General features: G+C 46.9%; 2 protein-coding genes across 6 annotated transcripts in view; one reads left to right on the top strand and one right to left on the bottom strand.

Moving 5' to 3' along the window:
* Positions 1-3,367: 3,367 nt before the first annotated feature.
* Positions 3,368-27,313, top strand: LOC115656308 (leukotriene C4 synthase-like). 3 transcript variants are annotated; one of them, XM_030572852.1, is made up of 5 exons: positions 3,368-3,904; positions 14,033-14,132; positions 15,871-15,941; positions 16,809-16,890; positions 27,006-27,313. In XM_030572852.1, the coding sequence occupies exons 1-5, from the start codon at positions 3,847-3,849 to the stop codon at positions 27,046-27,048; spliced, it is 354 nt and encodes a 117-aa protein (XP_030428712.1). In that variant the 5' UTR covers positions 3,368-3,846; the 3' UTR covers positions 27,049-27,313. The 3 variants fall into 3 exon arrangements, with proteins under 3 accessions (XP_030428712.1, XP_030428713.1, XP_030428711.1); XM_030572853.1 differs by lacking the exon at positions 27,006-27,313 and adding an exon at positions 19,583-19,699; XM_030572851.1 differs by lacking the exon at positions 27,006-27,313 and adding an exon at positions 17,780-18,938 and having other exon boundaries at positions 3,370-3,904.
* The window catches only part of MGAT4B (alpha-1,3-mannosyl-glycoprotein 4-beta-N-acetylglucosaminyltransferase B), a 108,869-nt gene continuing 102,184 nt past the window's right edge, over positions 20,635-27,319 (bottom strand). For 2 of the 3 annotated variants that reach the window (XM_030572844.1, XM_030572846.1), the window contains 2 exons: positions 24,404-24,516; positions 20,635-21,800 (listed from right to left, as the gene is read on the bottom strand). In XM_030572844.1, the coding sequence (XP_030428704.1) occupies positions 21,777-21,800; positions 24,404-24,516 (137 nt within the window). In that variant the 3' untranslated portion in view covers positions 20,635-21,776. The remainder of the gene's footprint in view (positions 21,801-24,403; positions 24,517-27,319) is intronic. The other variant, XM_030572843.1, reaches the window with a different exon arrangement.

Here is a 27,319-nt window from a genome sequence, read left to right as displayed (position 1 = left end):
TACCTTAGTCACAAGCCTGATCACTTAAACCAACATCACATACAAGATGACTATGAGTTCACAATTAGAGGAGTTAGGCGCATCAATTACATCCTCCATTAATTTTGGCTCCTGTGAGGGAAAACTAGCACCAGCTGCTGAAAGTGTGATCCTGTACATTGAAGGCATCAGTTGCGACATGTACCTGCACCAGTCAAATGGTACACAGACTACTTCAGCCAGGAATGGCTCTAGGCATTTTGCTGCCCCAAGCACGGCAGGCAGGCTCACTCCAGTGGTTTGCTTGCGGGAGGTCCAGAAGCCGCGGGACCAGCGGACCCTCTGCAGGCAAGCTGCCCCTGCCACCCTCACGGCGACCGGCAGAGCACCCCCTGCGGCTTGCTGCCCCAAGCACGCGCTTGGTGTGCTGGGGCCTGGAGCCGCCCCTGACTTCAATGTCCAGATGCGTCTGTGCCCCACCAGTGGCTATGATCAACCTGAGCCTGATATATGTAGTGTGACAAGTGTACCACATCCAACCACTAAACCCAAAAGAAAAGGGAAGGAAGGAGGGATGTTTTAACAGTGGAGGGTGGATTAAAAAGAGGCCTGCTCCCTCCTGCTGCTCTTCCTTCATTTGCCAGCTAATCCCAACTATTGAAAAGCACTGGGAATTAATTCACTGCAGCCTCCCTTACAACCGAGGGCTGCCATTAGCCAGAGGATGCTGCAGACAGCCAATGCGTGTGACTTTGGCCTACATCTAGAAGTCTGTGCTAGATGTGAGGGTCTCCAAACTTCTAGGTTCTCCATCAGTCAGTTCTTGGGGAAAGGAGTCTGATTTCAGCTAGTTTCATCCCCCAAACAATCAAATGTAGTAGAGGAAAAACTTCATCGCAACAGAGCTAATTGCTCACAACCCTGCAAACTCCTCAGCTGTGTGTCCTTCAAAACTCTTGTCTGTTTCCTGCCCTTTTTATGTTTGATATATTTGTGCTGGAGTTGGGGGGAGGTTGCAACTCTGTACATCCAGTTCATGTCTGAGTAATAAAAGCATCAGGTCCAGAAGGCACCAGCTGTAACCTCAGTGGAACAGTTCCATTACAATCAATGTATTCTCACACTAAAGAGATTATTTTGTAACTTACTGTTGACTAATGCTGATCTTTCTAGGCTACCCAGCTATATGATCAGCATAGGTGCACGCGTGTGAGTTTCCAAGGACTCTGGGGGCTAATGCACACTGCACACTCTGGGGGCTAATGCAACCTTAGCTCTGAAATTGGCTTTTTCTACTTTCTTGTCTGTCAGTTTGGCTACTTGTCTGTATCTTTCGCTTGTAAACTGATGACTTTTGTCTGCAGTTAAAATAAGTGTGGTTTTATCAGCAGATTCTAAATCTTGATTGTGCTTCTACAGAGTTCTGAACACCAGAGACCAAACTAAATAAATAAAATAAATGAAAAGAAAAGCAAATACAGTACAGTACCGTGTTAACCATAAACTACTAAAAAATTAAAGGGAAAAGTTTAAATTTTTCTTTTACAAGGTAAAGAAAATTTCTGTGCTTGTTTCATTTAAATTAAGATGGTTAAAAGCAGTATTTTTCTTCTGCATAGTAAAGGATCAAAACTGTATTAAGTCAGTGTTCAGTTGTAAAACTTTTGAAAGAACAACCATAATTTTGCAGTTACAAACATTTCACAGCTACAAGCACCCTCCCTTACCATGGGGTTTATAACTCTGAGGATCTACTGTATTGAAATCAATGGGAGTGAGAGCAGGCCCTAAGTGACCTTTCCCATACTATTTATAATAGAGACCTAAAATGGATAAAATCTAAATTTTATGAAAATGTTAGGACACCTAAAGATGTAATATAATTGGAAGAAAATAGTCTAAGTTCGTAGGAAACAGTCATGTTGGATGAGTATTGCAAAATTTGGGCTTATCTGTAGTGGACATTTGAATTTACTGAATTATTTTAACTTGATAAGTGACATACAATCTAAACTACAATTTCTAGCTTCCGACTTGTATCATGAAGTCTTACCTCAGTGGGGACAGCAGCCTGTGTATTTTTCTCTGGCTGGTGCACTGAGGCTATTGGCAAGCCACTGTTCCTATTGTCTATGGAATTTTTAAGAGGCTCTTTCAGGCATAAGATCTTCCCTCTCCTACAGAAATTAAGGAAAACATCCTCAGTGGATGTTGAACGATATTTTGTTTTCTTATAGAGGGGAAGTCAAAATCAATCTCCATTTACATCCCATGTTTTGGAGCACGAAGTTGTTAGCATTTTACTAAAAGCAAATTAGGCACTTGTGGGTCAAGGAGAAGCATAGTTAAAGAGTTATGGAACTCTTGTTACCCAAGTTTTACATCTTAGATTTGTGTTTTAGAAGATTCTGATGCCAGTCTAAAATTATTTGTCCCATAATCTTCTACTCAATTTACTGTTCTGTTCCCTTAAACAAGGAAACAGTTGCTCCACTTCAGCAACTAAGGGAGATTCCAAATTAGAACCCGGAAGAACTATGGGCAATATTTTCAAACGTGCTTTCTTGCACTTTTGCCTACTTCAGGAAAATGTTGCTGTGTAAGTTAAGAGCAGAAGTGAATGAATGGTGCCTGTTTTAATGTTGGTAAACTACTATCTCTTAAAAAATATTTAATCTTTTCCCATGTATTTTATATTGTTCCAACTGCCCCAGCTACCCACTGGCTATGCTAACAGTTCCTTCCTGAGCTGAGAATTTGGCCAGGGAAAAAAATGCATTGCGTGGGATGTAAAAAGCTGCTGAAAGCTGGAACATGTAATGAGAAAGAAAAACAGCAGTGCAGCCTCCCTAAAATCCCTAGCCCAAGCGCAGGCTAGAACCTGATCTCTTCCAGGTACAGTCTTTAAGTCGGGGATTGGGATCCGTCAGGGGGTCACGAAGTTATTACATGGGGGTTGTGAGCTGTCAGCCTCCAGCCCAAACCCCTCTTTGCCTCCAACGTTTATAATGGTGTTAAATATATTCAAAACTGCTTTTAATGTATAAGGGGGTCGCACTCAGAGGCTTGCTGTGTGAAAGGAGGCACCAGTACAAAAGTTGAGAACCACTGATTTAAGTATTTCAAGATGCCCAAGACTAACAGCCCCAAAGAAAAAGCAGAGGGAGAGATTCCAACTTTTGGTTTGCAGCTTAAGAAAACACCAACAAAACAACCTCTCTGGCTGGTGCGGGTTGGAGGCTCCTGGAGCTAGGCAAGAAAAGGAAAAACAACTCCTCTCTCCCCCCTTCTGCCTTAGTACCATTCCAGGCAGGCATGCCCTAGTTTCCCCCGGGCTCCGCTCCCACCCCTTTCTCCTGCCTCTTCCCTACCCCCTGCTCGCCTCTCTCAGTCCGGCGACCCCCGTTTGCAGCAGCGCGAGTGCAGAGCCCGTGGGGGAGCGCAGCCTGGGAACCCCCCGGCGCGAACTGAGAGCCAGGGAGCGGGGCGAGCCCCGCGGAGCAAAGCGGCATCCTCGGGACGGGGCGCCCCCTCCAAGCACAGCAGGGAACCCGGGGGCCCGCACGTGAAGGGCTCTGGGCACCGCAGCCCACTCAAGAGCAAGACATTGCTTTTCTGCCCTCGGTCCCCAGGGGCTGGCTGGCCAGGCCCCAGCTCCCTGCTGTCCCACGGCTTCCCCGCCGATGTCCAGCAACAGCTCTGCAGCACCCCACGGGTTAACTAGCGCTGCGAGGAGGAAGCAGGTGCTAGCGCGCAGCAGTAGGTGGCGGTGTGCACACGGGGCAGGGGGAGCAGACCGCACTCCGCAGTCACTCCGCTGCCGGAGCTGGGACCGGTTCTTTGGCCCCAGCGCCCGTCAGAACCAAGATGCTGGACCAGATCGCGCTGCTGGCCGCTGTGACCGTGCTGGGAGTCCTGGAGCAAGGTGGGGTGCCCGGCCGCTTTCCCATTAGCCTACCGCCTAGTCAGTGCAGCGCCGGGGCGGGGACGGGGTTACCCGAAGGCTGCTTTTGTCCTGGGCAGGAAAGGATGCACATGGTTTGGGGGATGCTCGGGATGAAAACGGTTATCGCCACCGCTGGCATTTGAGTTACAAAGAACTCAAATGACTTTCAGCCCTCAAACCTCCTCGTGCTACAGAAACGAATCCGCTGAAGTGGGCTGTAGCCCAGGAAAGCTTATGCTCAAATAAATGTTAGTCTCTAAGGTGCCACAAGGACTCCTGGTCTTTTTGCGGATACAGACTAACAGGGCTGCTACTCTGAAATCTTCAGAAATGGAAAGGCAGTGTTAACTGGAAACTAACAATTGACTCACTGGCCTTATCGATTAACTAGGCTCCACGGTTTATATTTATATTATTTAAGTTGCCGTAATTTTGCACAAATAAAAGAGCTGTGGCAACGTATCCAAACTAAAGTCAGGGGGATACTCTCAGTGCTTTGAAGAGACTTTTATGGTATTTTAAAGTACGGGCGCACACGCAGAGGTGTAAAATCTCTGTGGCACAGATGTACATTGTCACATACAGATCTATTCCTCTTGCTTCACAAGCAATGCCAACATATTGTACACTACATTCTCTGTAGTAAGTATTCTGTTTCTATACAGCTTATTTAAATCTATTAAATGTATTAATAGTGGATGATGAAGCAGAAGAGCTGATAATGCAATGTAACAAAAAAGCCAGTGTGACTTTCTAGGCTGTATCATCACATGCTTCAGAGCAGGAGGCATTAATTAGTCTAACTCCCTGAACAGTGGCTCTGAACCTTTCCAGACTACTGTGCCCCTTTCACGAGTCTGATTTGTCTTGAGTACCACCCCAAGTTACACCTCCTTAAAAACTACTTGCTTACAAAATCAGACATAGAAATACAAAAGTGTCGCAGCAACCTATTACTGAAAAATTGCTGATTTTCTCATTTTGTCTGTATGAAATTTTAATTTGTACTTACTTTGCTAGTTCTTGTTATGTAGCCTGTTGTAAAACTAGACAAATACCTAGTGAGTTGAGGTACCCCCTGAAAGACCTCTGTGTAACTCCAGGGGTACATGTACCCCAGTAGAGAACCACTACTCTTGAACTCTGAGCCCGTGCCTAGATCCCTGCATTAAATTTTAGGTATTGATAAACTGGAAGAATTCAGAAAAAAGCAACAAAACTGATCAAGAGGTGGAGAAAGTGAATTTTTGAGGTAAGAGATTTTTAAGAAGTACCTCTTGATTAAGCAGTAATGACTGCAGAGGAGAGAGGAGCAGTATGGCAGACTATAACTGTCAACCCCTATTTTAGAGACAAGGTGGTGGAGGTAATATCTTTTACTGGGCCAACTTCTGTTGGTGAGAGCAACTTTCGAGCCACCCAGCTCTTCAGCTCTGGGAAAGGTACTCTCAGTGTCACAGCTTAATATACGGTGGAACAGATTAGAATATGCTAAACAATCTGTTCCATCTTGCATTTAGCTGTGACATTGGGAGTACCTTTCCCAGACCTGAAAAAGAGCTCCATATGGCTTGAAAGCTTGTCTCTCTCACCCAGAGAAGTTAGTCCAGTAACAGATATTACCTCATGCACCTTGTCTCTCTAATACACCTCTACCCCGATATAACGCTGTCCTCAGGAGCCAAAACATCTTACCGCGTTATAGGTGAAACCGCATTATATCGAACTTGATTTGATCCGCTGGAGTGCGCAGCCCTGCCCCCCTGGAGTGCTGCTTTACCATGTTATATCCGAATTCGTGTTATAACGGGTGGCGTTACAATGGGGTAGAGGTTATTTTGGGACCAACATGGTTACAACAACACTACATACAACCAGTATTTGAACAATATATACCAGAGGTAGAAAATTTATTTAGTCTAGTCCAAGCAGTACTGGAATTAGAGTTAAGAGGCGAGATCCTCAGATTGAATATCATGGAGGAGACTGTTGCAGCTATATAGAGAAGGTTGAGTTGAATGGGTTTTGGGGGCGGAGGGAGGTTGTTTTTTTACTTGAGGTAGGGATTCAATCTCTTTACACTATATTTTTCATACATAGAAATCTCACTACAATTACATTTTAGAGTTTGAATTAATTTGCTGAGAATTTACAAGTAAATCTATTAATTAGTTTAGGAGTTATAATTAATTTTAAAATATGTCCTTTAAGGAATCTGGCACCTTGTCAGACCATTTTTTTGTCCCTAGAAGTCCTAATAATGGAATGATACAGACTCTTCAAACTTTTCTTTCAGTTAAAGCCAACTGAAATCATGGCCATAGGCCACACTTTTTGGAATTAATAGTCATTTTTCATATTCATTAACTGAAAGTTTCTTCAAGTAGAGGCTGAAGAATGTTCTCTCTACAGAAACTTGCACAAAGAACTGCCCTCTTTCAAAATGGCTTCTATATTGACCATTGTTCCCACTGGGAGTGAGGCTACAGCGTGCCCTCAATTTGCCATTTTTAGAAAGGGATAGACACTATTTTCACAGAGGAGCATTGTGTCAGCTCAATCCCATTGAGAACAGTGGGAAATGGTGGCTGTTTTGAAAGAGGGCGCTTGTTCATGAGTTCCTCTGAAAGAGATTTTTTATGTGTCAGCTTCTGATATGACAAACTTGTTATGAAAAATTATGACAAGGCCTAATTTCCCATGGGGAGGTGGAAATAATGTAGGTTGGCCACTCACAGATCGCCACAACACTGGACAATCTGGTACTTTTAGAAATGACATGGGCCTGCATGATCCTGCCCATGCTGGCATGTGCGCATGCAAGGTTACCTGGCAAGCTATCTTGAAGCGCATGCTGCCCCGCCCAGGTCACCTTTGTGCACAGTCACAGGGGCAGGGTAGTGCATTCTTCAACATGGTGTCCCCTGTCAGCTAGACAAAACCATGACTGATTTTGCCTCAGTGCCAGGTGGATGGCAAACTTGAGAAAACAGGACCATTCAGTTTAAAACCAGATGAATGGCCTGCCTTAAGTAACGTGTCCTCAGAAATTATTTTAACCTAATTTGGGCCCCAAACACTATCATGATTTTAGCCATATTGTGACTATAGGAGAGAGAGAGAGAGAGAAGGTCATTTTGAGTGCGTGTTTGTTTCCATGTCAGGATTTCGTTTAATTTTAAGCTTAACTCCAAATTTCTTGGGTATTTAAGGCTTGATTGGGGGAATAATTGAAATATCCCTGTACTGTATTTTACTTAGAAGTCAGCTTTAATTCCATTTTAACATAGGCTTGGTCTGGGATTAAAGAAATGTTTCCTGACCATAAGAATTAGTAGATGGTGGAAGCACCATTGCTCTACAACACTTAAAATTAGACTGAACAAGGAATTTGAAAGTGTAGTGTAACAAGGTAATCCTCCATTGCCAGTGAGATGAGCTGGCTTTTTCAGGTCTAATTGTTCAATTACTCTGAGTGTACGCCGCAGCTGAGCAGAGGAATTCTACCTCCCTCAAAACATTCAGTTCATCTGAACTTGCAATTGAAGACTCAGGTTTTGTACTATCTCACCTGATTTTTGTCATTGTAAAGATGCTGGTCATCCCTGTGTAGTTAAGGTCTCAAAACTAGTTTCAGTACAAAGAGTAATTTGCCGCTCTTCTAAAATAAGGGTGACCAGGCCTTAACTTTTTTTTTTTTTTTTTTTTAATTTTTGTGCTGAAGTCAGTAATTGGCAGTGACATCGCTTGTTTAAGGATATTAAAAAGTAAATGCTTAAAGGGGTCATTGCGAATATCTGCCTGATCATTCTGGAGCCAACCAAAATGGGTCTAAATACCCCTGGGTTTAGCCCACTTGTAAGTATTTTGATCACATGCTTATAAATCTTTTGTTACTGTTTGGCTGTAGTAAATTGCTTATTATTTAGGTTTTTAAGATATGTTTAGAGCAGCTTCCCCTAGAATGTCCCTACATCCAATTTCCACTTTGACAACTTTGTCTCAAGGAAAGATCAAGGAATTTTTCCAGGGGCTTTTAGAAGTGTTCTGCTGTAGGCTTCTTGCATTTTACAGATGGCCTATAGGGAATGAGTCACAGAACATTGGTTTGATACCTACAGGTCTTTGCTAACAAATATTGTACTGTGCCACAGCCTTGATCATGCAAAGTAGCATCATTTTATGCCTAGGAAGTTTGTCTATGGGTTTGTCTACACTTACAATGCTACTGCTGCTGTGCTTCAATGTAGACGCTATCTGTGCTATCGAGATAATCCACCAGCCCAAGAGGCAGTAGCTAGGGTGACAGAAGAATTCTTGCATTGACCTAGCACTGTCTACACGTGGACTTAGGTCAGCATAACTACACCGCCTAGGGGGGTGGATTTTTCACATCATTGAGCAATGTAGTTATGCCGCCTAATTTTCTCATGTAGACCAGGCCTAGGTACAGTAGCTTTGTGCTATGTATCTGATTATTGTCGAACATGCTCCCTTTTTGAATAGCAAAAAATGTTTGCCTTCATTGTGCTGTTTTGTTACTTAAATGCGATGGTCTCTTTCTGGAACTAACAAAGGCATGTTCTTTGCATGAATTATACAATTAAAAGTAAGATTCATTTATTTGGGGACTTAAGGAGGAGAAACAGGGATCAAAATGTTGTGGACAGATAGATTTCTCCCAGCATTTCTGAGGACGATGCGACAAGGCTGAGTTAGGGCTGTGTGATGGGTTGGATCACAGAAACCCCCTTGGGAACTGCCAGCTGATGTACCAAGACTACTTCTGCCCCTGCTTTCCCTGCCAGCCTGGGACTCCGGCACCCTGTCTTGTTGAGCCAGACACGCCAGTCTGCTCCAGCACAGACCCAGGGTCTATACCACATGTCCCAAAGCTGCATACTTAACTGAAAGCAACTTAAGAAGTGTTCCTGTCTTTAACACCCAGATGCCCAACTCCCAATGGGGTCCAAACCCCAAATAAATCTGTTTTACCCTTTATAAAGCTTATATGGGGTAAACTCATACATTGTTCACCCTCTATAACACTGATAGAGAGGTATGCACAGCTGTTTCCCGCCCCCCCCCCGGTATTAATACATACTCTGGGTTAATTAATAAATAAAAAGTGATTTTATTAAATACAAAAAGTAGGATTTAAGTGGTTCCAAGTAATAGCAGACAGAACAAAGTGAATTGCCAAATAAAAAAAAAACCAAACCCACAATCTAAGCCTAACACAGTAATAAAATTGAATACAGATAAAATCTCACCCTCAGAGATGTTTCAATAAGTTTCTTTCACAGACTGGACGCCTTCCTAGTCTAGGCACAATCCTTTCCCCTGGTACAGCCCTTGTTCCAGCTCAGGTGGTAGCTAGGGGATTTCTCATGATTGCAGCCCCCTTTTGTCTGTTCCACCCACTTATGTATCTTTTGCATAAGGCCAGAAGCCTTTGTCCCTCTGGGTTCCCACTCTTCCTTCTCAATGGAAAAACAACAGGTTAAAGATGGATTCCAGTTCAGGTGACATGATCACATGTCACTGTAAGACTTCATTACCCACTTGCCAGCACACAGGTATCCAGGAAGACTTGCAAGTAAAGCAGCGCCGTCTACAGTCAATTGTCCTGATTAATGGCAGCCATCAAGATTCAAAACCATTATTGGCTCACACTTTGCATAATTACAATAGGCCCTCAGAGTTATACTTCATAGTTCTAGTTTCAGATACAAGAGTGATACATTTATACGAATAGGATGACCACACTCAGTAGATTACAAGAGACCTTTTTGCATGAAGCATACTTTAGTTCTATTATATTCACAGTCATCAGCGTACGTTCATAAAATCATATAGCGTGCAACGTCACAGGTTGCTTGGCTGATAGTAAATCATTAAAACACTTAATCACAATTTAACAAAGGTGAAAGCTTAGCGTTCAGTAAATGCACACAAATGTCCTATACCAAAGTGTTGAAAGCACACTGGGCTTCTGTTTTTTTCTTTCAGGAAAAGCTTTCCCCTTTTGCCCCCCCTTGTGTCAGTGTAACATTGTGTTTGTCCAGCGATGCATAAAAGGCTCTACTGACAAAAAACATAAAGTCTGACCAGATTCAACTGGCTTCCCTCTGGGAGTTGCCTCTGAGGAAAAAGCTTGAATGTGGGTATTGCAAAGCTCGAGGTGGGTTTTTTGTAATGTATCATTCTAAGCACCACCTGTAGTGTGTAATCCTTCACTCTTACACTGTGCAGATATTTCAGATCCCTATGGCAGGGGGTAGGGGGTCTCAAGCGGACCTGATTGCCCTCTGATGGTGATGGTTAATTATATAAATACTCATTGAGCACATGCGTTTTCCTACGGGAACTCACTGTTCAATTGTTCCCAGGTGCAAGTAAACTTGTAACAGGTTTAAACTTGGTTTATTGATTAAGCATTAAAAAAAAAAGAAACTAATCGCATGTATTATTGACTGTTTATAGGACTGAATTAAGCATATGTGGTGACACCTGATGTGCTCAGTGTTATGCCAAAAATCTAGCACTGTGATCACTAGTCTATGCGTCAGGGGATAGCTGTGTTAGTCTGTATCCACAAAAACAATAAGGAGGCCGGTGGCACCTTAAAGACTAACAGATTTGTTAGTGCTAGTCTATGCAGTGACTTTACATCAGCCTGCACTTTTTTGAGAGGTGCCTTGAGAATGACAAAATTAAGAGGAAAAGAAAAAGCATTTACTAGGGGTCTGTGTTTTACTGACGCACAGAGGAGTTGACAGGAATTAATATTTGATTAGATCTTCTTCTGAAGCTCTCCCCACATATCCTGTAAATAGCGCTGAACTGTGAGGTTCATATCATATCAGACTTATCTGCTCTCTGGCTGTTTTCTTGGGGTTTTACTGAACTCTGTAGCTGAATGGTAGATGGGTGATGTTTATCATAACACAATCAAAGTGCTGCTGTAGCTCTTATTCACCGGGTTCTAGCTCTTCTGTAAGGTCCCGCCAATACTATATTTACAGCTGAATGCTGATTAATAGGGAGAAATGTGCTGAACAGATCAACAATTGGATAAGGAAGTGTGTGTTTTTAAAATAATTAAGTAAAATTTATTGAAGTTGCATTACAACATCAGATTATTTAAATCTCTAATATAATTCTTCTTTCCTCCAAGTGTGTCTATACCAGCCTCCTGTACTATACGGGACATGAGCGCCGCTCGACTAATGGCTTTCTCCTCCTTAAAACTGATTTCTGTTCCTTATTCCCATCTGTACTGATCTCTCAGTATTTTCCTTTATCTGAACCACTGTCCTGGTTGTCACTTGATTGTAAGGGCTCTGGATTGGGACTGTATCTTTGTATGTTCTGTGAAGCCGCTGTAGCTTTCCAAAGCCATATAAATGTCTCCCTCTAGTGGCTGCAGCCTAGAGGTGCTAAAAACCCAGTATGGCTACACAAGAGTGAATGTTTTGCAGGTTACCGCTAAGATAATAGATATCGTTATTGACACATTGATCCCATCAGAATATGACACTGGAGGGAGAGAGAGAGGGAGGAGCCCCTGCTTACTGGAATTGCCCTATGAAAACAGGGAATTACATCACCCAGGTTTCCAGTTAGGTTTCAGTATGTGTATTGTGTAAACAAGCTTGGGGCAAAAAGGACAATAGTGTGTGTGTGTTGGGGGGGGGGATTCTTAACCCCTCTTCCGTGTGTGCACTACAGCGACTGCATTTAGTGACTTGAAAGCCCACAAGGTTGTGCTTTTCCAAAATGACATTTTTTTTTTCATCTGCTGCGTGCGTTGCACCTGACTGCTGCCTTAGGCACTGAATTTCGGTAGAACAGCTGAATCTGACCCTGGTGAACATGCTGCTGAGTGTAGCAAGCGGGTACAGGCCTCAAAGGAGCAGCCAGCAGCCATTCTTAGAAGGCACAGAATGGAATTTGGCAAAGTTCAGTTTAAAAAGACGCAAGCTGCTACACCGTAGAGCGAAAGCTGTAACAATCATCCTTCCCGGGATGAGTGTTGCTGGTCCTTACACAGATGCCAGCTGATAGTCTTTGGCTCTAGCTCTGGCAGCATCAGTGTTCCTAGTCCTTGTGCCTGGATCCTGACACTTTCTTATGTGTCAGCTGTCCATTCCCCAGGCTCCAGACAGGGCCGGTGGAACCACTAGTCAAACCAGGCCACCGCCTAGGGCGCCAAGATTTGAGGGCACCAAAAAGCGGTGCCCAAAATGTCTGGGATGCTCACCTAGCGCCAGCTAAACGTGTGAGCCTCTTCCCGCCGCTGTGCGAGGGGGCGCTGCGGCTTTGATCAGCTCCGACTGGCAAGCCAGGAAGTGATGTCATTACTCCTCCAGCTGCCAAGGGCGCAGCATTGCTCCCTGCTGCTCTGGCTCTGTCCCAGGGCCCCCCCCCATGCCCAAAGTCAGCCCCACCTGGTCTCCAGCCAGCCCCCGCCACACCCCCCACCTGAAGCCAGCCAGCCCCCCCCGTCAGGTTATTCATTAAATATGTAAACTAAGTAATGAAATTAATAAATTTTCAAGCCAAATGTGTATTAATGCTAATGAACAATGCCACATTATGCAGGATTCATTTTTGAAAGTTTATAAAGTGGGGGAAGGAGGGAGGGGGCAAGGTGGAAGTTTCGCCTAGGGCGCAAAATAGCCTTGCACTGGCCCTGGCTCCAGCTACTTCCTCACTGATTGTGTTTAACAAAAGGAGGAAGTGGGTTTTGATGAGGTCCCTTTGTTCTTTGCTTTCACCCTAAACAGCTCCTTTTTCTTAGGGCTTGAGGGGCAGCGCCATTGCCTGTGTCACCAACCCTCCCACTGTTATCATTGGGGTGGCACTATGTGGTCGTGCCAGAAAACACAGGCAGCTCAGGAATTTGGCCAGCGCTGCCCGCAGTTCCTCCTTCAGCCGCCAGGCGCCACTTTCCAAGCTGAGTGGGTCAAAGCTGGAGTAGCGCTGTATGGCTGTGTTCCTGCCTCCGCCCCTCCTTTCCCAAAGCTCAGCTGTTGCACTGCAGCCTCACCTCAGGCAGTTTTAATGGAGGTACGTTCCCAGGGCAGCCCTGGCCCTTGGAGGTGGGCCAGCTTTCGGGGAAGCCAGTTGTGAGAAGCAGAGCACAGAGGACCTGGGGCCAGAGGACCTGTGGGCTAGTGGACGAGCACTGAACTGGAACTCTATAGATCTGAGTTACACTCCTGGCTCTGTCACTGGACTATGCGTGACCTTGGGCAAGTGACTCTGGCTCTGCCTCAGTTTCCTCATCTGTAAAATGGGGCTACAACAATACTTCACTCTGTAAAGCGCTTTGAGAGCTGCTGATTAGAAGTGTTATATAAGAGCTAGGATATTAATTATTATGATCATTTGTATGCTGTAATCACCCCACACATGGTGAGCATCATTAGGGGCGTTAACCAGAAGACTGGCCAAAACTGTGGCTAACTTTAGCTTGTTATGAAACAGTATACGCCAGAGTGTCCGTTACTGCTGCTGCTGCTGCTGGCTGTGTGTGAGATTGCGATGCAAAGCACAAGGCAAAGTCTAAATTGTCTGTGCCATACAATCTGTTCCATACAATGCACATACATAACATAAGTGGGGTAATTTATTTAGTCCACTCATTAACAGTGTCTGATTTTCATAGACTTTGTAATGAAAATTTAGAAGCAGGGTGGCTATTTTTAGAACTCCCTTAGTTTCAAACCAGATAATGCATGGCGTAGTGCAGGGGTAGGCAACCTATGGCACACGTGCCCATTTCGCACTGCCTGGGTCCTGGCCACCAGTCCCGAGGGCTCTGCATTTTAATTTAATTTGAAATGAAGTTTCTTAAAGACTTTAAAAACCTTATTTACTTTACGTACAACAATAATTTAGTTATCTATTATACACTGCTAGACAGAGCTTCTAAAAATGTTACAATGTATGCCTGGCACGCAAAACCTTAAATCAGCGTGAATAAATGAAGACTCGGCACACCACTTATGAAAGGGTTGCTGACCCCTGGGGTAGTGTAATGAGTGTAACATGCAATGTACAGCTATCAGTGTTACTTTCTTTGTTCGTTTCTTCCAGCCTATTTTGCACTGCAGGTGATCTATGCCAGGCGGAAGTACAACGTCTCTCCCCCGGATACAGCAGGCCCACCAGAATTTGAGAGAGTCTTCAGAGCTCAGTATGAGATTTTTCCTTTACTCGCTGTGTTCACATCTAAACCGAGGCTAGAGCCAGGCGCTACGTCCAACCTCCCTTGAGCTCCTGGGAAGACTGATCCAGCCACAGATCCTCGCTGCTGCCTAGCAAAGTTATGATTGGAAGCGCCCAGGCTCATTTTTTGAAGGGGTCATGCAGGTTTCCTTTGAAGTGTAACAGAAACGTTTATTTTGAGCTGTTCCAGCCAGCTCATTAAGTTAATTCTGCCCAGTCTGTGTTCCCGTTTGCTCTGTTGAGCGAAGGGGTGCAAGGCAAGGGACTGCTGTATCTGTAAGAACCCTGAGGCCCAGCCTTTGTTCAGTCTTTCCACTCTGAGGAGGGTCAGTGAGGATGCACCCACCTTGACCACTGAATCAGTGCGATTCCTGAGGAAAGACACAAGGCCTTGGCTCTTGCTCAGGTCCGTCACACTGCTAACGAACATGGGACTCTGTTGTTTCCCCAGTCAGAAGAGGAGAGGAAGAATTTGCTCATTTTAGCCATGGTCTGCTGCTTATTTCAATAGAGCCTTACAAGAAATAGGCTGCGATTCCTGCTGACAATTGGAATGCTACTTTCAATACAGCAGTAAATTTTGAACAGCTAACAGGCTGTATTTCCTCACCCAGCAAACAGTAAATGTTTGGACTGTCCGAAATGTTCCCTTGAGTTCATTTAAGACACACGGAAATGCCACCAAGGGTGAAATGCAACAGCCAGTTCCAGACCACAAACCTCTTTGTTTAATTCTGTGCATGGCAGATGTGAGACTGAGACTCAATATTGCATCTTTTGTGGGGGAGGTGATGTGATAATTATTACTTGGGAAAAGTTATTTCTGTGGAAATTGATTCTGATGGATGAGCTGTTTTGATGTTTTTAAAAACAGATTTATTACTTCATAGTGGAAAACCGGCAGCCCCTCTCTCTAGCTAAGGGTTTAAATGCATGTGTTTTATAAAATTTGCAGCACTCCTGTTTCTGACTCAAACGTGGCATAGCCCCTCAGACCAGAGGAGACTCTTTTGGCCAAATTTTAGATGAGTTGTCCATGGAATTGTAAAACTTTTCACATTTGGAAGAGGCTCCATGTACTTGCTTGCAGAAGATTTAGTGCCTTTTGCCATTAAAAAAAAAAAAGAGCTGGAGATTTTATTCCCCATTGCTAAGTGACGAATGCCAGAATGCTCCTTTCGGGATGCTGGGGACTTTTAAGGTTGAGCAAAAGTTTGACTCAGCACAGTAGCGTGGCACAGAGCAATTCTTAAACACCTATGACTTTATGCTTTAGGTGATTGGGTAATTTCCTGTTAATAATTTAAAGGGGGGAATACCTTACACATGTTTAATTCCAGCTCTGATGCAGAAAGCCTGTGGTTTGGGGCAAATTACATAACCCCTGCGTAAGTCTCTGAAGAGGAGCTTTTGCCACTTCCACTCAGGCTTGGTGGGAAATGCTAATTTTGGCAGTGTTCAGAAGACTGAAAGCACTGCAAATATTGGTTTACTGGTGCTTTTCCCTAGCCTGTGCTGCATATTTGCCCTACAGTGCCGAAAGGGAGCGCATTGCACACAATGCCACAAACTCATCCTGCCCACTTGCGACAAAATATATTTTTGAAACTGAATTGCTAAATGCACAGTCCTGGAAGGGGGTTTATATGGGATTTTGCTTTTTGTAGTGATGCAGTTTTAACTTTATCTTCTCTGGTTCTCCTTAGGGCGAACTGCTCTGAATACTTTCCAATCTTTGTGTCTGTCCTATGGGTGGCTGGAATCTTCTTCCAACAAGGTAAAATAACTAAAAATCCCACCAAAATCCAGACACTGGCTTGGGTTTATAACATTGGTGCACTTACATCAAACTGTGGCTAGCTAATTGCTGGAAGCAAGCAGCGTCCTACAGCTCAAGGATGAGCTGTTTCAACATGCAGAAGTGGGAGGGGAAAGGGGAGAAATAGGCCAGACTTAAATGAACCTCCATTGGTTTGGGCAGCTACATTTTAATACGGAAAATGTGACATGCCAACCACTTGATAATATAGGGAGGTCTTTGTGCCTTTCCCAAGGGAGACATTTACATCATTGCATTGTCCTTTGGCTAGTTAGTGCTTCTAGCCTTTGGAGATGAACTAGTCCAGTCTTCCTCCTACTTAAGCTGCTAACTTTGCTCATATTTGGTCCTGACACGCAGTAGTTCCTAAAAGGCTCAGGCACTGTACTACTATTCATTTATTTCTCCTAAAGAGGGAGGGGTGTGGGAATACAGCTTGTAGCCTGGGGAAAAAGCCATGATTACCCCTCCCAGCAGGGGTGGCAGGTTTCCTTCCCCCCATATCCCCATCCCTTCCTTCCCCTCCAAGTCCCAGGCCCTAAGCTGCCCCTGAGGCCCCACTACAACGCCGCCTCTCCCCACAGGCCCTGCCCCCTTTTACTTGTCCTTATGGCCAGTAAATAGTGGGAGGGCAATGGGCCCCTGCCTCCCAGGCAGCACAGGATGCAGTGGGCAGGTGTCTCACTGTCAATTTGTAATTTTGATTTTGCTGAATTGTTCTCTGCCAGTTACTTGTCAGCCTGTGTATCCCTGCCTTCAGACCCTGGCAGTGAAGCATTTGGGGCACTGCCCAATAATAATTTTGGTTCTTGGCTTCACGTCTAGGGGTGGCTGCAGTCTGTGGGCTACTCTACCTGTATGCTCGGTACCAGTACTTCCAGGGATACAGGCTGTCTGCCCGTGGAAGGTGAGTAAGTAGCCAGGCATGAAAGCAGGTGGGTGAAAGTGCCCAAGGAGCCTGCCTTCTACACATTAAAATCAGTGGGAGGCAGGTGCTAAAATACCTGAAGAGGCAGCTCTGGGCCTGTCTCCTTACCCCCTTTGCTGTTAGAAACCCACTGCTGCTATTAATTTCTCCCTGCCGCCCCTGGCAACAGCACCATGAACGTGTTACCAGTTCATCAAGTGGGTCTAAACCAAACTGCAGAAGTTCTCTGCACTGGAGGGTACCAGTGGGCAGTGCAGTTCCTCTAAATGAAGAGTCCATCTTTCCTGGGGACGGTCGCAGTCCATAACACTCAGTCTGCACTCCAGGCTGACTCCATGGTGCTGAACACTAACTCTCGCCAGCTGGCTTTATGGCGTTAAACATACTGCTGCTGAAGGTTACTCGTTTGAGACAAAGGTTATAACAAAGTAATTGGATTCTGTACTGGCTGAAGGGATTTATGCATGCTAAAGCCAACACAAAAGTTTCCTGTTAAATAACTGCCTGGCCCAGCCTCTCAATGGCTGACTGAGGTTGTGCGTCCCACCTTGTCACCCACAAGCACTTGTGAAGCTGGCTGTTCTAGCATGTAGCGTCTTCAGTGTCACAACCACCTACGCAAGAATGAGGGTCTTACTATTTGTCAGTGGTGAAGATGCCTTGCTAGGCTGCACAGAACTGAAAATAACTATCTTTAAAACACCCTGGATTTTTGAGGGCAGGTGGCTGTTTGCAAAGCCTGTTACATAAAAAAAATCATTCCTGTCAGAGGAGGACATTGTTCTCTTTTAATGAACGTATTAACGCTGCAGTAGCAATAGCCCAGGGTTGACTATCCACAAGTTAACTGTGTTTTCTCCTCACACAGATTGGGGCCCATGTACTTCAGTGCCAAAGTTCTGTGGATTTTGATTGGTTTGTCCGTAGCTGGGCTCTTGGGTCACTTCCTGTCTCTGAATTCTTTTGTGGGGAGAATGGCAATTCCAAGCAAACTGCAACTGCTCTTCCGGTGGTAAACAGCCCCTGTGACTGCTGAGTTGTGGGTTTAGCTCAGCATCTCCCATAACTCCTCCAGGCTGATGAGAATTTAACCTTCACTTTCTTCACACTTAAGCAGTTCAAAATAGAGCTAAAAAGCACCAGCGTGCTGTGGCTGAAGAGACCTAAAATACTCCCAAACTTATGTTCAGCCACTTGTCCCCTGCATCAATTCTCTTCCCTTAATGAGAGGCAAGAGGGAGAAAGTGGTTCTCTCCCTCTCCCCACCCCAAGTTATACGCAGCAAGTGCCACTTATCAGGAAACAGCTTTAATCGCAAGTGGAGAATAGAGCAATGCTACATTAATTTCCCTCATTTGGCTTTTAAAATGCCTTCTCTTCCCCCACTAAAAGTTGTGCATGTAGAAAAGCACAGGCTTGCTCGAGAAGCTGAAGACAGATGTGATTATTAGCACATGCTTTTCTGCACCCAGCTGAAATTAAGGATTTTGCCACTAGAATCAGCTTCTGTTGGATGTTGCTTAAGCTAATAAAAAGAGGATGTTGTAATTCTCAACTGTTTCTTCTATGCAGCAGGTAGCAGTACTTCAAATAGAGTATTAGAAAACAGTGGGAGGCAAGGTCTAGACCACCTGCTTCTAGGACATTTGTTCATATAATACTTTAAACGCTGTTAGGCCCATGTTTTTCTAATGGCTTGTGGCATTGAGCACCTAAGCTGCTAGGAGCACCCCGAACTTCAACAAAGGAGAGCCGAGCAATCAAACTGGGCACTCAAAGCGCAACAATAACTGAAAAAGATGAGCCTTAATTTCCATGGCCAAACCAAGAGCTGGCACAGTCTTTAGCCTAGAGCAGTGGTCTCCAGCGTTTTTACGCCCAAGATCACTTTTTGAATTTAAGGGCAATCCAGGATCTACCCCGCTCCTTCCCCAAAGCCCTGCTCTCCTCCCCCACTCACTTTCTCTGGACTGGGGCATTCGCAATGTGGGAGGGGGCTCTAGGCTGAGCCTGCAACGGGGGCAGTTGGGGTGTAGGAAGGGGCTCTGGGCTGGGGCAGCATGTTGGGGTGCAGGGGGTACAGGCTCTGGGAGGGGGCTCAGGGCTGGGGGTGCAGGAGGGAGTACGGGATGCTGGGTCTGGGAGGGGTTCAGGGCTGGGGGTGCAGGAGGGGGTATTTGGGGCTGGCTCTGGGAGGCTGCAGGTTGGGTGGGGAAGAGAAATGCTGGTCCAGCATAGCTGGGCCTGCTGTACTCGTACTACGCCTGGTCTTAATGCTGCAGAGCCATTCAGAACCTGCCCATTGAAGGGGGTGGAACTTACTTCAGGCAGCTGTGACCCCACGCCGCTCCTGGAAGGGACCAACATGGCTCCGCGGGCTACTCCTCTCTGCAGGCACCCTGCACAGTTCCCTGTTCCCGGCCAATGGGAGCTGTGGGGGCAGTGCTTGCAGGCAGGAGCAGTCCGTGGAGACCCCTGTTCCCTCTACCCCGAGGCCACACTTGGCAGCTTCCGGAGATCACAACTGACTGGGAGAGGCTCCAGGACTGACCAGTCGATCACAATCGACTGGTCGGTGAGCACTGGCCTAGAGAGTCTATCTTGCTAATACTGGATAGCCCTGAACTGAGGTAGATCTGATGTTCGCAAGAACCTAAACTTTGTCTGACAGAATTGTGGATCCTTCTGCACAACCTATGGAGTGAGAAAGCTGCTAAATTAGCAGAACTCACTATATCTCAGGAAAGAGCCGGTGACAATTCTACCCTCCTTTTGGGTCCTCTGAAGATAGATTTTAATTATGCCAGTGAGTTAGATTAAGCAAGTATCAGTTAATACTGCTCAGAACTTACACCTGCAGGCATGGCCTTGTCAAATTTGTCATCCACCTAATGTTGCTGACCTTTGCTGAACTACAAGCTGCCTCAAACATTTAACATTTTTACTCTGTTGTAGTTACTTCTTGCTGCACTTACCTGTGCAATGGGAAACATACACAGGTTTTCTGCTATCAGAGTCAATGCATTTGTCATAGGACAGTCCAGGGGTGCACTGCATACACAGTTGGTGAGTGGAGACAGAAAATAGCCAGAAAAGATGAAGAGATAGTTTCCCAAACGTACAGCTTTAGATATACTGGTTTGAAGGGGAGGAACACACAGTACTTTAGCAATTTTCTTCTTTTATAACCACACTTTAAAAGCAAAGGCCATTCAAAGAAAGGCTCTCTCCTAATCCAACAGAAACTTGCATTGGTTTTAATAAGTGAACTGAGGAGGGAGGAATTAAGCCCCTCTACCTGGATACAGAGCCACTGAGGATCTTTTCAGCATCAGGTGGCCCTTGTCAATAGTAGACTAGTAAGGGGAAAAAAAAGGCACATTTTACATGTAATATATTACAGTGAGTGAGAGTTTAGCAATGGTTCCTTTTCCTAGTATATGCAGAGCTGCACTACAGTCTGTTCAGTTATGCAACTACAGCAACCTGCCTGTAAAAGCAGGGCCCCTGGCACGAGGAGCACTCCCTTGGCTAATTTATAACCCTATTCAACAGTTACACTGCTTAGCCATGGAAAGGGAAAGCAATTTTACAATCTGCAAGTCAAATATGAAGAGCCTCTTGCTAGAAAGTTAAAACCTGAGTGAAGACAAGGGCAAGGATTTTAAATTTAATTAAACTTTATTACAGTGCACATTATTTTAATATATATTTATATAGAGATGTACTTGAAAAATCAAATGTATCCAATAATAAAAAATACAGCACATTAAAGTAGTATTATGCATTCCAGTGTATAGCTGAAGAGACATTGGGATTTCAGAAAAAACTTCTGAGAAATTACATGACTCCCGACCATTTTAGAACTGGGCTTCTTATTTTCAAAATTCACATCAACCAGTAACTGAAATATTTATTAAAAAGATGGATTTTGCACTCAAAATCTCAAGGCATGAAGACACTGGGGCCTTCAACATAAGTTTTATTCAGGGGCCGTGTTCAACCCTGGCAGGCACAGTGTGGTTTAGTATTTCCCTGCCATTCCGATATACATAATCCCCTCTGGCAGAACCATAACCCTTCCTGGACCAAGAGGAGAGCTCCATCTTCCTGCTCACTTAATCCTCAGCTGTAGTCCTGGAGGAACTGCCTTTTGCTGGGGCAAGGGGAAATGAAGTGATTCAAGCTGTGATTGTTTTCCCCAATACACCTCAACCCTGCTCTGCAGTTTGTAAGGGGAATTCAGTCGCCCAGAGCCAAAAAACTGTCTCTCTCCACTGCTCTGGCAATAGGGCTACCAAGCCCCCCACTCACCCACCATAGCTAGGGTCTGCCCTTTCCTGGGCTGAAGATACGTTTGGCCTTCCTGCTCATTAGATCCTTTGATCTGTAAGCATGCCAAACTATGCTGTAGTGTGACCCAACTGCTACATTCAGGGAGCCATATCCCTGAGCGGATGAGTGAGAGTGTGGTCCTCGCCCAGGGCAACAAACCAAACCTTTAAACTAGGATTATTTTCCCTTGGTCTCTATACAGCAAGAGCGGACAGTATGACCACCACCCCGCAAAGTCAGCTGCAGCCAACATGTGCCAGTGCAGGCACTGGTGTTATCTTGTTTAATTCCAGCCAGCACCCACCTATGGAAAGGTTTCCCCTCCATGTAGTCTGTTGCAGAGCTTGCCAGGATCTGTGTGTTTTGACCACAGATTTTTTTTTTCTTCCTGGCTTGCAGCAGGTGGTGGTGCGCTGCATGCAACACTTTCATACTGTTTGCAGGCTGAGGGAAGGGAATAAAAGGGAGCGGAAGATTGGGAAAAGGGATTGAGCAACTCCTTTGCGCATCCACCCTTCGTCCTGGGAATTTCATTCTGCTTTTTTCAGAAAAATCTGAAAAGATAGAATGGGGGAGAATAAGAGACAGGAAGCAAAAGGCCTCAGGGTAGGGCACTTTCTCAGGTAGAAAACTTCCAGGCAGTCCCCACGCTAGCAGGGAGAGAGGACATGAGGGTGAAGACACCTATGAAGGGCATTAGAATGAGGGTGGGTTTCTTCTGCTAACTTGTTGCTGACAAGACACCATCTTGAGGTGATACCAGAAGATCACGTGACTGCAGCCTGTGACTAGTCTTCAAAGGGCAGTGCACACACCCCTTACTTAACGATGCTAGTGTGGGCACCAGCAAGCAAGGGGACAGCCCCATTTGCAGGACACAAATGATATTAGAGGGCAGAAAAAGCCAAATCCCCTGACCCTCGGGCTATTACAGGGGTCGGCAACCTTTCAGCAGTGCTGTGCCGAGTCTTCATTTATTCACTTTAAGGTTTTGCATGCCAGTCATAGATTTTAAAGTTTTTTAGAAGGTGTCTCTCTCTAAGTCTATAATATATAACTAAACTATTGTCACATGTAACGTAAGCAAGGTTTTAAAGATGTTTAAGAAACTTCATTTAAAATTAAATTAAAATGCTGAGCTTATGCCACCGGCCCGCTCAGTCCACAGCTGGCCTAGGGTTCCATTCACCTAAACCGGCAGTGGGCTGAGCGGGGATTGCGGCCGGGATCCCGACTGGCAAGGGTCCGGCAGCCAGAACCTCAGCCTGGCAGTGGGCTGAGAGGGACTGGCAGCTGGGACCCCAGAATGGCAGTGGGGGGCTCAGCCCACTGCCGGCCTGGGGTTCCATTCACCTAGGCTGGCAGCGGGCTGAGCGAGGCCTGTGGCTGGTACCCCGGCTGGCAAGGGTCCGACAGCCAGAAACCGAGACAGTGGGCTGAGAGGCAGTGGGGGGGCTCAGCCTGCTGCCGGTATGGGGGTTCCATCCGCCGGCTCCTGCCAGTCAGGGTCCTGGCCCCGCTCAGCCCGCTGCCGGTCTGGGGTCCCAGCCCTGCCCACATACCGTGGGTACCTACCTTCTCCCTGGTTTTAGCCCATTTTCCTCTCTTTCTGCACTGAGCAGAGGGTGGGAGTGGACCGAGCACAGGGCTGGGGGTGAAAGGTCTGGCCAGGAGCCAGAATGAGGGATGGGGCTCAGGGTTGGGGCAGGAGGTTTGAGTGTGGAGCACTTATCTGGGCAGCTCCCATTTGGTGTGAGGAGTGCGGGTGGGAATGGGGGGGGCAGGAGCTTCCATTTAGTGCTCAGGGTGGGGGGATGTGGGGGGTGCAAGAGTCAGGGCAGAGGGCTGGGGGCATGTGAGGGGGGTGCAGGAGTCAGGGAATGGACTGTGGGGTGCCAGAATCAGGGCTGGGGTCGTGGGGGGTGCAGGGGTCAGGGCAGGGGGCTGTGCATGTGTGAGGGGGCAGGGGGCAGGGCAGGGGGCTGTGTGGGAGGCAGGGGTCACGGTAAGGGGTTCAGGGGGCAGGATGGAGTCATGGGGATGCTCCCAACCCCGTGCCCTGAGCGGGCCATGGCAGGGGGCTGGAGGGGATATGCCCTGATTCCACCCTCCTTCCCCAAGGCCCCGTCCCCGCCTCTTCTCTGGAGCAGCGAGCACGCTGTGGCTGCAGCTCAGACTCCGCTTCTCCCCCTCCCTCTCCAGGGCCATCAGCTGTTCTGCCGCAGAGAGGGAGAGAAGGAGGGACAGGAACCCAGCAAGCTGGGGGATGAGGTGGGGGAGGAGGGAGCTTGGCAGCTGGTGGGAGCTGCCCTGCAGCAGCAGCCGGCAGGACCAACCTTCTGCCTCCTGCCCCTGCAGGAGAGAGCGGTGGGTGGGGGACGGAGAAGAGCAGGCTGGGCTGGGCAAGATTTTTAATGGCAAGCTGCTGCCTGCCGGGGTCCTGGCTGCCGGCCCTGCCCTGCTCGGCCTGCTCCTGGCCTGGGTTCAGCAGCGGGCTGGGCGAGGCTGGCAGCAGGGACCCCGGCAGGCAGCAGCGTGCCAATAAAAAATCGGCACGCGTGCCATTGGTTGTCGACCCCTGGCTATTAGAACTGTAGTGGGTTTGAAAGGACACTATCAAGAATTTAATTAGTGTTTAAAAGAATACTTGTGTTGTACAAGCCCATTTTCTCCCTTCTCAGCTGTCTGGCCAGTAGTAAGGGGTAAGCACCTATTCCTTTCTCCAAAGGACTGGTTTTAACAGTCACACTGCCAGGAAAGCACTCGCCCCAACTAGAGTAACAGTCCCACTGTGCAACTCACTAGAACCCCAAGGTTCAGCTTTATATTAAAAGTTCTATACAAAATGCATTGCCACTTAGGGGCCTATCCTGCTCCCCATGGACATCCAGGTGAGCTTTTCCATTAGCTTTCATGGGAGCAGGATTGTGCTTCTAAGACCAGGGACTCTGGATTCAACAGGGTGAGTGGCCTTTTAATTCTTCTCCTCTCTCCTTTCAAGGAGAACTCAAAATCCCCCCCACCCCTTTTACCCTGATATCTATTCTGCCCGCGTGGGAAGAATTCAGGGGGCGAGGAGGGCTTCTGTCTGTTCCAGGCTGGTGGAAGGCACTGTCCAGATCTAAGTTGCTTTTTTTAAGCCAGAAAAACAGGTTACCTCACTCAAGATGATCCACACTGGAGAATCAGTCTGGATGACCAGACGGATGGCTTCTAGAGGCCCAAATGAAGGGTCCACTTCTCCTTCTGCAACACCCTTAGAAAAGGAGCCTGATGGAGAAAAGCAGACAGGTCTGGGGTAGAATATCCTCCCAAGAGCAGCTGAACTGAACTTAGACAAACTGCTAAGCGCACGGTCCCTGAGGACTCCCTCAGCATCAAGAGTCATTTTCAGTCTTGTTTTCAGTAACTGTTACAGAGCTCTGACCCAGGCCTTCGCTGGGAGCCTTTGATAGATTATGGTCCTGTACAAACAAACCACTCTTACTCTTTAAGCAGCTGCAACATTTAAGTGTTGCTTACCACTGAACCTGTGAGAGGGTAACTGCACGTGCTCATCGTTTTCAGATTGCACAGAGCACCAAACTACCTGACTGATCCACTGCACTCTCTCAAATGAACGGGACTCAGGGCATTGTGAGGTCAAATATAAGCCCTTCCCAGAATAGCAAACCTTTAAAAAAAGTGATGTCTCTCACAACCAAAGAAACGGGATTCAGAAGTCTAGAAATGCAGAGCCCTACGTGGCCAGTAGGTGGAAGTGTTTCATAAGTTAACATTTAATGCAGGGGTCGGCAACCTTTCAGCAGTGCTGTGCTGTCTTCATTTATTCACTCTCATTTAAGCTTTCGCGTGCTGGTCATACATTTTAATGTTTTTTAGAAGGTCTCTCTCTACAAGTCTATATATTATATAACTAAACTAGTGTTGTATTGTAAAATAAACAAGGTTTTCAAAATGTTTAAGAAGCTTCGTTTAAAATTAAATTAAAAAGCTGATCTTACGCCACCAACCCACTCAGCCCGCTGCTGGTCTGGGGTTCTGTTCACCTAGGACGGCAGTGGGCTGAGTGGGGCCTGCGGCCGGGACCCCAGCTGGGAAGGGTCTGGCGGCCGGGACCCCAGACCGGCAGTGGGCTGAGTCGCTCAGGGTTCCATCCGCTGGCTCCTGGCAGCCAGGATCCCGGCTGCTGGACCTGTTCAGCCCGCTGCCGGTCTGGGGTCCCGACTCTGCCCACATACAGTGGGTACCTACCTTCTCCCTGGTTCTGGCCCATTCTCTTCCTCTCTCTGCACTGAGCTGAGGATGGGAGTGGACCGAGCACAGGGCTGGGGGTGAAGGGTCTGGCCAGGGGCTAGAATGAGGGAGGGGGCTCAGGTTTGGGGCAGAAGGTTTGGGTGTGGGGGCACTTACCTGGGCAGCTCCACTTGGTGTGAGGGGTGCAGGTGGGAATGTGGGGTGTGTGTGTGCAGGAGCTCCCATTTGGTGCTCAGGGTGGGGTGCAAGAGTCAGGGCAGAGGGCTGGGGGCATGTGAGGGGGTATGCAGGGGGCAGGGCATGTGTTGGGTTGGCAGAGTCAGGGCTGGGGTCATGGGGTGCATGTGAAGGAGTCAAGCAGAGGGCTGGCGTGTATGAGGGGGGTACAGGAGTCAAGGCAGGGGCCTGGGCTGTGTGTGGGGCACAGGGGCCAGGCCACAGGCATGGGGGGTGTGCAGGGCTGGGGGGTGGGTTTCAAGGCAGGGGGCTGGAGGAGATATGCCCTTATTCAACACACCCCCTTCCCTAAGGCCCTGTCCCCGCTTCTTCTCTGCCTCTGCACGCTGACTCTGCTCCTTCCTGACCCCCTCCCTCGCAAGGGCCATCAGCTGATCGGCAGGGCGGGAGGGAGAGACGGGGAGACAGAGGAGAGCAGGAACCCAGCACACTACAGGAAGAGGCAGGGGAGCCGGCAGGACCAAGCTTCTGCCCCTTGAACCCACGTGTGTGTGTGTTGGGGGGGGGGAACGGAGGGCAGAGAAGAGCAGGTCAGGCCGGGCTGGGCAGGATTTTTAATGACATGCTGCCTGCTGGAACTCCAGCAGGCAGCAGCGTGCCATTAAAGATCGGCTCGTGTGCCATAGGTTGCCGACCCCCGACTTAATTAATCTACCTAAATCTTGTGAAACTGAACAGGGTAGTGGAGAAAAGGACACTGTAAGAAGAATATTTCGTCCCTTTATTTTCCTGAACATGTCTGTATGGTGGCAAAAGCCACGAGAATGCAAACAGCAACACAGGAATTCCCCACACAGCACTGGCTACCCTGAACCACAAGTTGGAGCCTGTACTTTGTGAGAAAGGAGCACCATCTCCAGAGATTTTCTTCTGCTCTTTAAGGTGTGATGAAGAAATCGTTCTTGTAGGGACCTTTCCAACCCTAGGATCTCCCTAGGTACTGTATTTGGTCCATGTGTCCACACCAATGTATGCATGAGCCCACAGTACTGTCTGCTCTGCAGAGCAGAACCAGAAAAAAGAAGGTGCAACTGACTTAAAAAAATCACATCTATAATTTTCGCCTCATGGTGAAATCTTTGCTCTCTCCAACAATGCCCCACTTGGGAACCCTCAAAGCTACATGGCAGCAGCAAGAATCCTAGCACAAGGCCTCTGAACACTACTGCTGTTGGTGCTGAGAGGAAACTTGCTGGAAGTTACTAATGAATGCACCACAACAGCATTTTGCTTAACTGAAAGCCAACTTTGTTCATTCCCTTCAGGTCTGTTCAATTCCTCTTTGCCTGCCCTAGGAATCAGCTTTAATCCTGCTATATTGTTACATGAGAGAGAGAGAGAGAGAGAGAGAGCACGAGAGAGCGCGAGCGTGTCCTGCAGAAAGGAGAATTGTGATTAAAACCCATCCAAGTTTTGGCTCATGGAGAGAATAAAAGCCTAACTTGCTCTACATGACTGACTTTCAATCTCATTTCCAGGCAGATCAGTTCCAAGCAAGGTTTTTAGTGGTCTTTATTCATTTAAAGATCAACAAATGTGGTGCATTATCAGCAAACAGCAGGCCAGCTTTTGCCTTGAA

This window comes from Gopherus evgoodei, chromosome 8 (genome assembly GCF_007399415.2).
Source record: "Gopherus evgoodei ecotype Sinaloan lineage chromosome 8, rGopEvg1_v1.p, whole genome shotgun sequence".
In the NCBI taxonomy this organism is placed as follows: domain Eukaryota; kingdom Metazoa; phylum Chordata; order Testudines; family Testudinidae; genus Gopherus; species Gopherus evgoodei.
Note: the sequence above shows the minus strand (reverse complement) of the source record. Positions and strands in the feature narration are given on the sequence as shown.